The 13,579-nt window shown below is 37.0% G+C and overlaps 1 protein-coding gene across 2 annotated transcripts in view; it reads left to right on the top strand.

Annotated features, from left to right (window-relative positions):
* The window catches only part of MED13L (mediator complex subunit 13L), a 301,789-nt gene that overhangs the window by 29,480 nt on the left and 258,730 nt on the right, over positions 1–13,579 (top strand). For both annotated transcript variants that reach the window (XM_042910866.1, XM_042910865.1), the window contains exon 2: positions 6,446–6,683. In XM_042910866.1, the coding sequence (XP_042766800.1) occupies positions 6,446–6,683 (238 nt within the window). The remainder of the gene's footprint in view (positions 1–6,445; positions 6,684–13,579) is intronic.

The following is a 13,579-nucleotide window of genomic DNA, read 5'->3' as shown; positions in this document are numbered from 1 at the left end:
AAGAGAGCAAAAGCAGATGTGTCTGTTTACCCTGGTGTTTTTACCTGGAGCTGATTAGTTGTGTTTTTACAGAAGTTTTCTATTATTCCTGATTTTTTTCCTTTCTCTGACTCAAGTTGAGGGATGATTTAATATGTTTGCTGTATTTTCCTGATCTTCTAGAGTAGTAACCCTATCATGGGAGGTTGTGAGGTGAGGCAGATTTGGAATTTTCTCGTACACCCATGTTAGCCCCAGATAATCACAGCTGCCTTTTCTACACACCATCCTAGAATCCTGCTGAAGATTGGTATTAAGGTAATTGTTCTGTAGTTTGAGAAGTCTCTCTTTTACCTGTTTCTTGAAAATTCAGATCTTCTGGCAGCTCTCCTATTCATACGGATCATTCTAAGGCATATAATTAAGGGTTCAGTCTCATCTACAAGTTGCCTTTGTGAGTGGGATGTAATTAGCCTGGGCCAGGAGACTTGAACTCATTTATAGTATCTAGGTCAACCATATCGCTTTACAGGTCAGGAAGCTGTGCTGCCCTGAGATGGGAGTAGATTTCCTAGTATCATACAGGTAAATAGTTAAAAAACTAGGACTTGAACCTAGATCTTCTGACCTCCAGCCAGTGTTTCTTCTGTGGTACTATACCTCCCTGAGTTCATTCATAACCAAGTCCTGTTCCTTCGACTCTGTTCGGTGACTGCTGAATACAGCTTCAACCCTGAGGAGCCACACTGCAAGTATATACTTGTTAGTCATGTGGGTTCTAATTGCAATGGGTCAGTGCAAATAAATGACTTCCTTTGGGAGAATTTATCAGCTCATTTCCTATGTATTGTGTCTAAAGAATAGCACATTAAGAATCAATATAAATTTTCTTTAAATACATTCATGCTGTTAGAAACTGCATTTATCCCGATTCTGTTGTAATCTATTTAATTTCAACCATTCTGAACTGACTATAGTGGCCTAAACAGAAGGCCACGGGAGCCTCTGCCAGTTAAGTTCAATTTTCTGAGGACCTTGACTACCTGTTCAACAGATGCCAGCCATTGAGGAGAAAATTTCCCTCCCGTCTTTCTTGCTATTATTAGAATAGTTATTTTCTTGGCTTGTTGTACATACCCTCTAAAAATTAGCTTGTGTAGATACAGTCTTATAGTGGTAACATGTAAAAGAAGGCATATAATTATCTGAGTGAAATAAAAAAAGTCTCTTCTATTCATGGGAGGTGTGTGGGCTCTCTTGTACTAGTTTTCTTAATACCTCAGGAAGACTAAAGAAAGATTCATGAACTTTCTTAAATTAGAAAGTATGGCCATGAGCTCTTGCCATTGCTAAATTGAGTTGATGACAGTTTCTTTGTACTATTTTATAATCCTCTAGGGCTAATTTTTACCATTAGCCTTAAGAAGCAGCATGGCAGAGTGGGAAAGAATTTATGCCTTAAATTCGGTTATGCTTTGAATCCATTTATATTTGGGATCTGCCATTTGCTGCCTGTGTAGTTTTGGGAGAATTATTTAACCTTCTGAGTCCTAATTTCTTTACCTGTTTGTTTGTGAAGGTTAGAAATTCTGTGTGAAGACCCTGCTGTGGTGCCTGTTGTGAAATAGGTGATGCATCAGTGCACAAAGTTGGGGTTGTTATTATATACACGTGCGTGCTGGGTTTTTTCCTTGTATATTTTAATTCCATCTTTTGGATTCCATCTTTTAAAAACCATGTAATTTTAAACTTAAATATGATTATGGATTGTTTGTCAGTGACAAATACTGCATTTTTGGATAATTTGCATCTAGAAATATTTCATATGGTTGCTTCACAATTTTGGAATCATTAGATAAAGGATTTTGAGGCTTGGAAATCTGTACTTGTGTCAGAAATTGGGTCAATAGTAGTTGGTGTGGAATTGATTTTTAACTATAAACATGATCATGGTATATGAGGCTGTGTATTAGTCTAATTGAATATACATCCATGATAGGATTTTTTTTTGGACAGTATTTCAGTATTACGGAGTTGTATTTCCTTTTTTTTTTTTTTTTAATTTTTTAATGTTTATTCATTTTTGAGCAACAGAGAGAGTGCAAGCGCTGGAGGGGCAGAGAGAGAGAGAGGGAGACAGAGAATCCAAAGCAGGTTCCAGGCTCTGACCTATCAGCACAGAGCCTGACCTGGGGCTTGAACCCACAAACCATGAGATCATAATCTGAGACTAAGTTGGATCATTAACGGACCGAGCCCCCCAGGCACTCCTCCTCTCCCCCTCCCCCTCCCCCTCCCCCTCCCCTCCTCTCCCCCTCCCCTCCCCCTCCCCCTCCCGTCCCCTCCCCTCCCCTCCCCTCCCCTTATTTATTTTGAGAGAAAGCATATGTGTGCATGAGTGGGGGAAGGGCAGAGAGAGGGAGAGAGAAGCTGAGAGAGAGAATCCCAAGCAGGCTCTGCGCTGACAGCAGGGCTAGAACCCACAAACCGTGAGATCATGATCTGAGCCGAAATCAAGAATTGGACGCTTAACTGACTGAGCCACCCAGGTGCCCCTGAGTTGTCTTCCCTCTTATCAAACATTAATTAATTCAAAATTTAAAGCTAAGCCTTTGCACATTCACTTTATACTTAGTTATCTCGGTTAGGCTTAAATGGTGTTTCATTGTTAGATTTTTCAGTGAAGACTGGTATAATGATATTTAATTTTAGCTTTAAGGTAACGAACGAAATTGTTTTAAGATAATGGGACATTTTTCAGTTTTTCTGGTTGAATTAGTTATGAAGTGATTAAGTTGGTAGCTCTGTTGTTGTATCACTTGCATTTGTGTTATATCACTTGCTAGAACAACTCCATAAAGAATATAGAGCAGGCGGCAGCGGCTTCCCTTTATCACTGAGACCAGAGAAGCACTGATAGGAAGTTAGTGGAAGTGCTGGGATTAGGAAATCATTCTCCTGAATCAAAGCCAAATATTTTGTTTGCTGAACCATGCCGGATGTTACAGGTGAAAGTATTCTAGTGAATAAATTGCCGTTCATAGATTTCTTGGGGACTGCCTCACCTGATGTTTCAATCTCTGATATATCTTAATTTTCTAACCTTTTAAATATAGTTAATGTACATATTAGGGATTTATATTTATTGGTATCTTTTGTCTCCCCCGCCAACCCCCAGATCCTTGGGGACAGAACATGAGCTTAGGTGCTTATGAGAAAAATTAGTCTTTTACTTAACTTTTCTGATTTCAACTGCCTCTTAAGTCTTTTTATTTAGTTTACTTCTTTGACCTTTATTTAAAAATTGATGTTAGGCTTTCTGTTTTAAACACACACATACGTACACATTGATTTCATTCGAAGAAATAAAGAGATTTGTATGCGAGAAAAATGCACAAAAGATCTGAACAAACAACTCAAGGAGAAATACTACTGTCATTACTAGTAATGATAGTGATATCATTTATATTTTTTGCCATATGCCAGGCATCTTCCTAAGTATATACATACTGACTCATTTAATCAACTCTGTAAATACTGTTATCCTGATTTTACTGGTAAGACAACAGAGAGACAAAGGTTAAGTAACTTGCTAAGACTTGCTACTTACAGCTAGTGAGTGTAGGGCTGGTATTCAAACCCAGGAAGGCAGGCCCCAGATTATACTTATGATTAAATATATGATAATGATTCCCTCTGAACTGAAAAAGGACTACATATTAGTACAGGGACATACCATTCTATTGAATTGGCAGGTATTTAAGAAGATACGCAATTTGGGAGGAGGTTATTTGTATTAGTGGGACTACTAATTGAAAAACTGTATGGTAGCACTCATCCATGAGTCTTAAAATATTCATATTCTTTGGTAATTCTACATCAAGCAGTCTCTCTTAAGAAAGTCATCTGGAAAATAACAGTATGCAAGGGTGTTTACCAGTTATAACAGTGAAAATGAAAGTTTGTCTAATTATTACGGGATAAATTATGTTTTCTCCAGTGAATACATACGTATTATACAAACATTAAAAACTGTTTTAAAAACAATTTTTTAAATGTTTATTTTTGAGAGAGAGAGAGAGAGAGACAGAGCATGAGCAGGGAGGGGCAGAGAGAGGGAGACACAGAATCCGAAGCAGACCCCAGGCTCTGAGCTGTCAGCACAGAGCCTGACGTGGGGTTCGAACTCACAAGACGTGAGATCATGACCTGAACGGAAGTCAGATGCCCAACTGACTGAGCCACCCACGTGCCCCTAAAAACTGTTTTGAAGAATAATTTATATATATATGTAAATATAGTAATTTATATATATATAATTTTATATATATAAATATAGTAAGTCAAAAAGCAGGATATAAAGCCATGGTAATATGGTTCTAAATTAAAAACTATGTACAGAAAAACAGGAAGAACATACATTAAGATACTAATAATTATTTCTGGTGTGATTATGGAAAATATTCCTGGTGGTATTATTTTTAAAATTATTATTACTATTTTTAATGTTTATTTTTGAGAGAGAGAGAGACAGAGTGTGAGCAGGAGAGGGTCAGAGAGAGAGGGACACACAGAATCTGAAGCAGGCTCCAGGCTCCAAGCTATCAGCACAGTGCCTGATGGGGGGCTTGAACTCACGAACGGTGAGATCAAACCTGAGCCGAAATTGGATGCTTAACTGACTGAGCCACCCAGGTGCCCCTCCTGGTGTGATTATTTTACTTTTAATTTATATTATTTATTTTTGAACTTACTGCATTGTCCATGTAGTACTTTCATACTAAGAAAACAAAGTGGCATAAAGGGGAAAGCATAAATGATGCTTTTACCAAGAATATTCATTAGAGATTGGATTTGCATATCTCACAATGTGAAGGGGGGTAAGTCACTGAATGCCAGACAGTTTTAATTTGGACATTATTATATTTGGAACAATTTTTTTTGAAGTGACGCATTTTATGGGATTGAATAAAATTGATATTTTTTTCTTAAATGTGTTTCGTTCATTATGGTGATTGATTGTTTCGGCACTTTAAATTTGTTTCAGTTATGTTAGCAGGAGATACTGTTTTTTTCTATCTTATACTTGATTTTTGAAAAACAACTGACAAAAATTGACTTGGTGGCGGTGGGGAGGGAAGATGAGTGGGTAAGGATTGAATGCAAGGGACACATGGAGTCTTTTGTGCAGAATGATGTTATGAATCCCTTTTATCACCAGTTTTGAATATATAGTTGTAGTTTATAGCTATTTAAATAAGGAATTCAGCTTCTGTTTGTGTTGAACCATCTTTGAGTTTTAGCTGCTTAGCCCCCTCTAAGATTTAAGAAATTTTAAAATACAAATGTAGGTAATGGGATAAAGACCCGGGTTCTGCTTGCAGCTGGTTTAGTTTCCATGTTTTAAAATGTGTTTGGAAGACAAAAGACAAAAACATGAATAAATTGCTGATAACTTTGCATCAGTTTTGTTAGTAGCTTGCTTTGGTGTTAATGATGAAGCACTATGATGCTGCATGATAACTGCTTTCTTGATTAAGAAAGATTGAAACTAGCTTCTGGATGGGAAGGAATTGAGGAAATTCTTTGAAAAAAACGATTTCAGTTTTATGAACTTATTTTTTAAACTCTTACCTGATTTATTCTTTTTTTTTAAATGTTTACTTATTTATTTTGTGTGAGAGAGAGAGTGAGCATGCATGTGTGTGCGAGTGGGGTAGAGACAGGGAGAGCGAGAATCCCAAGCAGGCTCTGCACCATCAGCACAGACACGGACATGGGGCTTGGTCTCATGAACGGTGAGATCACGATCTGAGCCGAAATAAAGAATCGGATGCTTAACTTACGGAGCCACCTAGACTTCCCTCTTACCTGATTTCTAAATATAATTTATGAATCAAATAAGAAATAATAGAAAATAGCTTTTATATGTAAGGACTTTATAGTACATTCTGGGTAAAAATGGTTCAACTGGAAATAATAATCATTTGTTTGTGGTGATTTGGTATTTAATATGAGGAGCCATGTAGAAATCTTGATATAAAAAAATGAAGTTTTGAGGCACCTGGGTGGCTCAGTCGGTTAAGCGTCCGACTTCGGCTCAGGTCATGATCTCATGGTCTGTGAGTTCGAGCCCTGCGTCGGGTTCTGTGCAGACAGCTCAGAGCCTGGAGCTTGCTTCGGGTTCTGTGTCTCCCTGTCTCTCTGCCCCTCCCCTGCTCATGCTCTGTCTCTCTCACTCTCAAAAATGAATAAATGTTAAAAAATATTTAAAAAATGAATTTTTTCTCCCTTTAAAAATCAAGGAGGATTGACAAACATTTTTCAGTGAGAGAACTCTTAGGTGAAGTATAGTGACAATATTTATTTTAGCATATTTGCTTATCTGTAATGGAAGCCTGTTTTTAAGTGTTCTGTAGGTAAAAAGAAATATCAAAACCATTGTAATTTTCTTGTCTTTTTCCAGGCTGAACTCACGGGAATCAAATGGCGTAGGTACAATTTTGGAGGGCATGGGGACTGTGGACCCATAATTTCAGCCCCAGCCCAAGATGATCCAATCCTGTTAAGTTTCATCCGCTGTTTGCAAGCCAACTTGCTGTGTGTATGGCGTCGTGATGTCAAACCAGATTGCAAAGAGTTATGGATTTTCTGGTGGGGAGACGAACCCAACCTAGTGGGTGTAATACATCATGAACTGCAGGGTAAGATTTTGTTTTTTCTTAAAAACTGTTACCATCGTGTGTGTGTGTGTGTGTGTATAAAATTATAATTATTTAACAGTAGTAAGTTTCAAAAAGAATTTATTAAAACTTGCTGAGAAAAATTCAAGTGTTTAATGGGTATGTCTCTTGAAAGGAATATCCTCACTCTTACTCCTCTTCTTTCTACTTCTGTTATTTTTTTCAAATTTGCTTGTTGTTTCCCAGTCATGCTAGGAACCAGAACCTGTGAGCCACTGTTACTAAAGGAAAATACTGTGTCCCCTGGGTGTTTTGGGGTGGAACAAGGCTAAGATCCACTGTTTTAAAATGATAGTGAGTTGTGAGTAATTAGCAAGTCTGTGAAATGAACAGAATTGTTTTTTCTTGAACTGTGGCTGTTGTGGTTCATTACCAGCTGAACACTGATGGAAAGTTGTAAAGTGATAATAAAAGTTAGTACAAGCCTTATTGGAAAAGATTATGAGATGACATTGGATAGTATTTTGTAGAAAGATTAAATAATCTGATCTGATTTTGAGGTAGCAAGTTTTCCTTTGTTTTGTTCCTGCTTTTTATATAATTAGGTGATTCCAGGAAATACTTGCTCTCCAATGTTGTCTAATTTTTAACTTCAGATTATATCTGATATGTGGAAACTTTGAATTAATCTAAGAGTTTCATTACTCTAAGCTATTTTTTGTATTTATTGTAGATTTATAACCAGGGGAAATTTTATCAATATTCTTTGAATGTTGGTAAAGTTTTTTTACTTCTTTACCTAAATGTTTCCATTTAGTATGCTAAATAATTTTTCTTTTTTTTTTTTTTTTTTTTTTTTTTTTTAAATAATTTTTCTAAATCAAGATTAATTACAATCTTTAGGCTAGTGCATTAACCCTTTTTGACTTAACTCTCCTAGAGCCAACTTTAATTATGTCCAAACTACTCTATATTTTGTTAGTTTGTGGTTGAAAAAGTTCAGATAATGTTTGAAATGTTTTGTTAGTTGATATATTTAGTGTTTTTTTTTTTAAAGGAAAGAGTAAAATTAACTTTAATGTGTACTTGAGGTTCTATTCTAAGGTGTCTGAATATGGCTAAAGAATTTTCCTGCCAAGTTTTGTTTGATATCTTCCTAGCTTTTCTTTGCAACCATTTTTTTTTTTTTTAAATCTGTGATATCCTTTGCCACAACAGCCAGAGGGCAGTAAACCACAGTGGACTAATTGAGCTGTTTACCTTATGGTCCATTTGTCTATTCAACATGAACCTTTCTCCCTGTAGTTTTTAGAGTGTTTGGTTTATAAATAAAAGAACCCAGTCTGGGTAGGATTGCTTACTTAGCTGGTTAATCAGCAGAATCTTAGAACTTACATACATATCAAAGCTTATTTTAGGTAGTTAGCAATGAACTCAGGTAAAATTAGTTGAATTAGTTTAATCCACATCTGGATTCCATTTATCAGACTTTTTAAAATAAGATACCCCAGAAGATAATTATAGCATTTATATTTGTTCGTTTAAATATCAAAACATATAGTTTTGTTATAAAATTTTTTTATACATGTGGTAGAGGAATATAACATTTTTGTTTCTTTATCCTTTATTTCTTATGTTTACTTCTGATTTTTAATGTCCTTCAGTTTCTCTACTCTGTATTGATAGCTTATGTCTGAACTTCTTGGTCTGGTATTTATTTGTTAGCAGCACAAATTATCATTTTATAATAGTGATGAAACCAAACCCAACTGTTAATTAGGCTTATTTACTTCATGTATGGAGTAAAGCTGTTTGTCCATACCAACAAAGCACATGATCAGTGTTCTTAGAAATAACAAGTTACTGTGTTATTTCTCATGGGCTCTGTTACTGAGTTAACAAAAAGATGTAGGCTATCTAAAATTTTCATAGTTGTTTTAGATCGCACATGTATTTATTTCATTGATTAATTAAATATCTTTTTGGACTGAGAACAAACTGAGGGTTGATGGGGGGTGGGAGGGAGGGGAGGGTGGGTGATGGGTATTGAGGAGGGCACCTTTTGGGATGAGCACTGGGTGTTGTATGGAAACCAATTTGACAATAAATTTCATATATTGAAAAAAATACCTTTTTGGTAAAGAATTAAGCAAAGATTGACTTCTGTTTATAAACTTTTTTATAAATCACAGTAATACTACATTTTAATTAAAAAATTAGGAAAACAGAACTGTCAGATGAAGAGAATAAAAATCCCGAAGTCTAAAACAGTTGTAATATTTGGTATTTTTATGTATAAGTGAAATTGGTATCATACTGTTTTGTAACTCCGTCTTTTTCACTTTACAATGTATTGTGAATGTTTTCTCATGAGAATGATTATTTTTTATTTTTATTTTCTAACCTATTGAGTCTGAAAACAGTATAAACTTTATTCTCTTACTTGCTACCAGGAAAGTATGACAGTGATGGAATAGTCATAACTTTGTTAAGTACATTTATTCTTTTTGATATGTTGAATTGGGGAAGGTTTTTAGATGAAAGCATGTGAAGTGTCCATCCCATAGGTAAAAGTGGTTGAAAAGGGGACTTTTATGTGGTTCAACCTAATTTTAGAAAATATTTGAAACTTAATTAGAAAAATGAGTGGCATAAGGACAACTTTATTTCAAGTGAGGGAGAATATGAGACGTAGAGTGGTCATGAGAAAAAGGTACAAAGGAAATATTTTAATTGGTAGTCATACAAATTGAAGATATTTTGGAATCGTTTTCTTTTTTATTTAAAATTTTTAAAAATGTTTTTTATTTATTTTTGAGAGAGAGAATATGAGCAGGGGAGGTGTAGAGAGAGAGGGAGACATAGAATCCAAAGCAGGCTCCAGGCTTGGAGCTGTCAGCATAGAGCTCGACGCGGGGCTCAAACTTGTGAACTGCAAGATCATGACCTGAGCCAAAGTCAGATGCTCAACCGACCGAGCCACCCAGGAGCCCCTGTGTTGTTCTTTTCTCATATGTAAGAGTCATTTCATATGTATTTCATAAAATACATTTTAACAGAGCCCTATAATATTAAGCACGATGGTATCATTATTGTAACATTGTCTTTTCTTTTTTTAAAAAATTTTATGTATTTTGAGAGAGCGCGCATGAGTGAGGGGGGGCACAGAGAGCGGGAGAGAGAGAGAGAGAGAGAGAGAGAGAGAGAGAGAGAAAATCCCAAGCAGGCCCCATGCGGACAGTGCTCGAACTCACGAACCGTGAGATCATGACCTGGGCTGAAACCAAGAGTCAGATGCTTAAACAACTGAGCCACCTAGGTGCCCCAGTATTTTCTTTTTATAGGGACATTTTATTGTTTCTGCAGATGCTTTTTAATTTTTTTATTTGGTAGTTCCCTTTGTCTTTACAGTGTACTTGAAAGAGCATACTACTAAGAGACCTCACAGTGCAATACAGCACTAAAGCAAGCATTTTTGGTTGATTGTATAAAGTGTTCCCATAGAGAATGATCCTGCAGGATTGACACACAGGTTAACTTTAAAATATTAGATGTTTTATTTAAATGCTTGAAGTAACTATGAAATAGTTGGAGAGAACACTAAAACACATTTATAGCCTATCCTGTCACTTGGATAAACACTTTTGGGCCCTTATCTGGGGAATTGCTGTTTTTAGTGTATGGCATAGTGGTTCAGAACATGGGCTAGATTTGAATCCCTGCTCAGTCACTTGCTAGTTGTGTATTGTTGGTCAAGTACATCATCATTGCCTCAGCTTTCCTCACTGTAAATTGGGTTATAAGGGTAACAAAAGTTAAATTACTGAGAACAGCACAGAGAACAGTTAGCCTAAAGACAGTTAACCCATACATCAAACTTCAAATATTTTGACATTTGTTAATGTTTTATTTATGTACTTATTTATTTTATTTTTTGAGAGAGAGAGAGAGAGAGAGAGAGAGACAGAGACAGGTCATGAGCAGGGGAGGGGCAGAGAGAGAGGGAGACACAGAATCAGAAGCAGGCCCAGCCTCCGAGCCATCAGCCCAGAGCCCAACGCGGGGCTCGAAGTCACGGACCGCGAGATCGTGACCTGAGTCGAAGTCGGACGCTTAACCGACTGAGCCACCCAGGCGCCCCTATTTTGATATTTTTAAAATGATTCTTCTGTAGAGCATTCAGCGCTTGCTAATGGACCTCAACTAGTAACTTTTAAAGTATACTTAAGGTTGGAGTAATTCTATTTTTGATTTTAAGTTTTAATATTTGGGTGGAATAACTTAGAATAATAAAACTTTATAAAGTGTTAGAGCAGTGAGGATATCCCTCCCTGTACATATGAAAATTGTCTAGGGGCGCCTGAGTGGCTTGGTCGGTTGAGTGGCTGACTTGATTTCGCCTCAGGTCGTGGGATTGAGCCCTGTGTCCGGCTCTGTGCTAAGTGTGGAGCCTACTTAGAATTCCCTCCCTCTGCCCATCTCCCCTGTTCGTGCTCGCGCTCTCTCTCTCTCTGTCTCTCTCTCCCCCCCGCTCAAATAATAATCAAAATTACCTAGATTCCTATACACAGAGTTTCATAATAAACCTTAAATTGCATTACGAAGAGATCCGAACTTTAAGGTGTGACTCTTGGATCTCTGTAAGGTAGGTTTGTAACTTTACTGCCATCTCCACACAATGGTGTTGAATTAGGGCACTGGCTGAACACAAATATGTGTATATCCTTCCCTGTGGCCATGCTCAAGTACCTGTATCAGTGGGTCCCGCTGTAGGGTTTTGATGTAATCTCTACCCTTGATAAGTGTAGAGTTTGAAAAGGGCATAAGACAAGCACACACATATGCATATTGCAGAGAAACACTGTAAGTACATGTAAGAGAAATGTAGTAGATTACTTTCCCAATGGGCAGACCGTTTCAGGACCATTGCACAAGTGTTTTATAAACTTACAGCAGAAACACTGTGAGCCCTAGTGCTAAGGGTTGATAACCTTCTTGGTTTCTCATCTGTTTATTGAACTTCTAACCTTAGGCAAGAGTTGTGATCAGCCCTGGATATGTAAAATGAGTCCTTATCTTTAAGGAGCTCACGGTGTTATTGGGGAATTAGTGAGGTGAATCCATAATTATGCTGTGACAAAGTAAGCTGTAAATGATTAAGTTATAGAATCTTGCAGAAGCATCACATTCAGTCTTGGGGAACAGAGGATAGGGAGATGATGGGAAGCCCAGAGGCTTCAGGTGTGTCTTATTGGGTAAGAAGGAGCTATCTAGGTCGGGATGGACCTTGTCGCAATCAGAAGAAGTAGCCTGTACAAAGGGCGGCCTGCCAGCAGTGAACAAATGGTGTGAAGGGCAGGTTTGTCTGGAACTTAGGCTATTTGTGAAATAGTCAGGAGAGACTGAGAGCCTGGGCAGGTGGGCCATAATGTGGAATGCACTGGAGAAAGGAAGACGAATTTGCATTGAATTTGATAGATTTTGAGGAATTGTTGGAGGTTTCTCATCAGGAAAGAGACATAATTAGGAAGATTATATATAAGATGGATATGAGCAGGAAGGCAATAATGTAAGAAATTATTTTATTCTAAATTGAGCTATGAACTTAACCCTTGTATTTAGTTTGAGGTACAGATTTATTTAAATTAAAAAATACCGGTGATTACATACTGAACTGTATGTTAATAGTCCTTGCCAATTTTATTTTATTATACCTTTGCTGTTTTTGCTTGGCTAAATTCTTTTCTACATTTTCAATTTGAATTTTAGAGATTAATATAATGTAATATTTTCCTAATCTGCTAGACAAATTATTTATAAATACCATCTTCTGGCTGTTTCATTGCCTATTAGTTGGTGGTTGGAAAGACATGCTCTCTTGAAACCCCAAAATGGTAAACAGGGCAAATACAGACTTCTACGAACTGAAGATAACTTAACCCAAAGCTTAAGAGTACCTGGTCCAGGGGGTGCCTGGGTGGTTCAGTTGGTTGATCATGACTTTGGCTCAGGTCATGATCTCATGGTTCATGGGTTCGAGCCTGCGTTGGGCTCTCTGCTGACAGCTTGGAGCCTGGAGCCTGCCTGGATTCTGGGTCTCCCTCTGCCTCCGCCCCTTCCCCACTTGCGTTCTTTCTCTCTCTCAAAAATAAACGTTAAAAAAAAAAAGTCCCTGGACAAGTATTCTGTATGGCCTAGTATGTGCTAAGTGATGCTTGTTGAATGAAACCCATCTTATATAGTTCTAACATAGCATAGTATTGTACTCTTAGGAGGTTAACTTACAATAAATACACCTAAAGTTTTAAACAATTTAATATTGTGAGGAGATTGAAACCTAATTAAAAGTAAGGCATTAAATATCCATTTTATTTTATATATGTTCTATAAAGAAACTTGTCTATAAATATGCACTGTCTATAATTTTAAAATTGATCTGCTCTCCCTTTTCTTTTTGATTATTACTAGATAGACAAATATACATCTATACACCTGTCTACCTCTAAAGAATCCTATTGGAAGCCTTAGCAATTGGCTTTACTGTCAGTGTAGGGGCAGATTGGCAGTTGTTACCTTCACTGTTGCATTTATAGTTGTAAGTATCTTTTTTATTTTTCATAAAATAAAACGTTTTTCATAGTGCTTCCACCTATGCCAGGAGATGTGGACACTTGAAAAAAGAGCATTAGACATTAGAGAGCTAGAAAAAGGGGATCTGGTTTTCTGACATTGGCCAGTGTAAGATAATTTAAGACAACTTTAATACTGTTTTATATTCCACTGCACTGATGACAGGTCTCTGGGGACAAGCGGGCATTTTGTAAGGATGAGGGAGGCTGAGAGGTGAGAATGGAGAGTCAGCTTGCTGGTATTCTCATCTGTATACTTCGACTATAACGTACAATCTCAAATGATGG

Source organism: Panthera leo, chromosome D3 (assembly GCF_018350215.1).
Source record: "Panthera leo isolate Ple1 chromosome D3, P.leo_Ple1_pat1.1, whole genome shotgun sequence".
Taxonomy (NCBI): domain Eukaryota; kingdom Metazoa; phylum Chordata; class Mammalia; order Carnivora; family Felidae; genus Panthera; species Panthera leo.
This window is presented reverse-complemented; position numbering and strand designations above follow the sequence as displayed.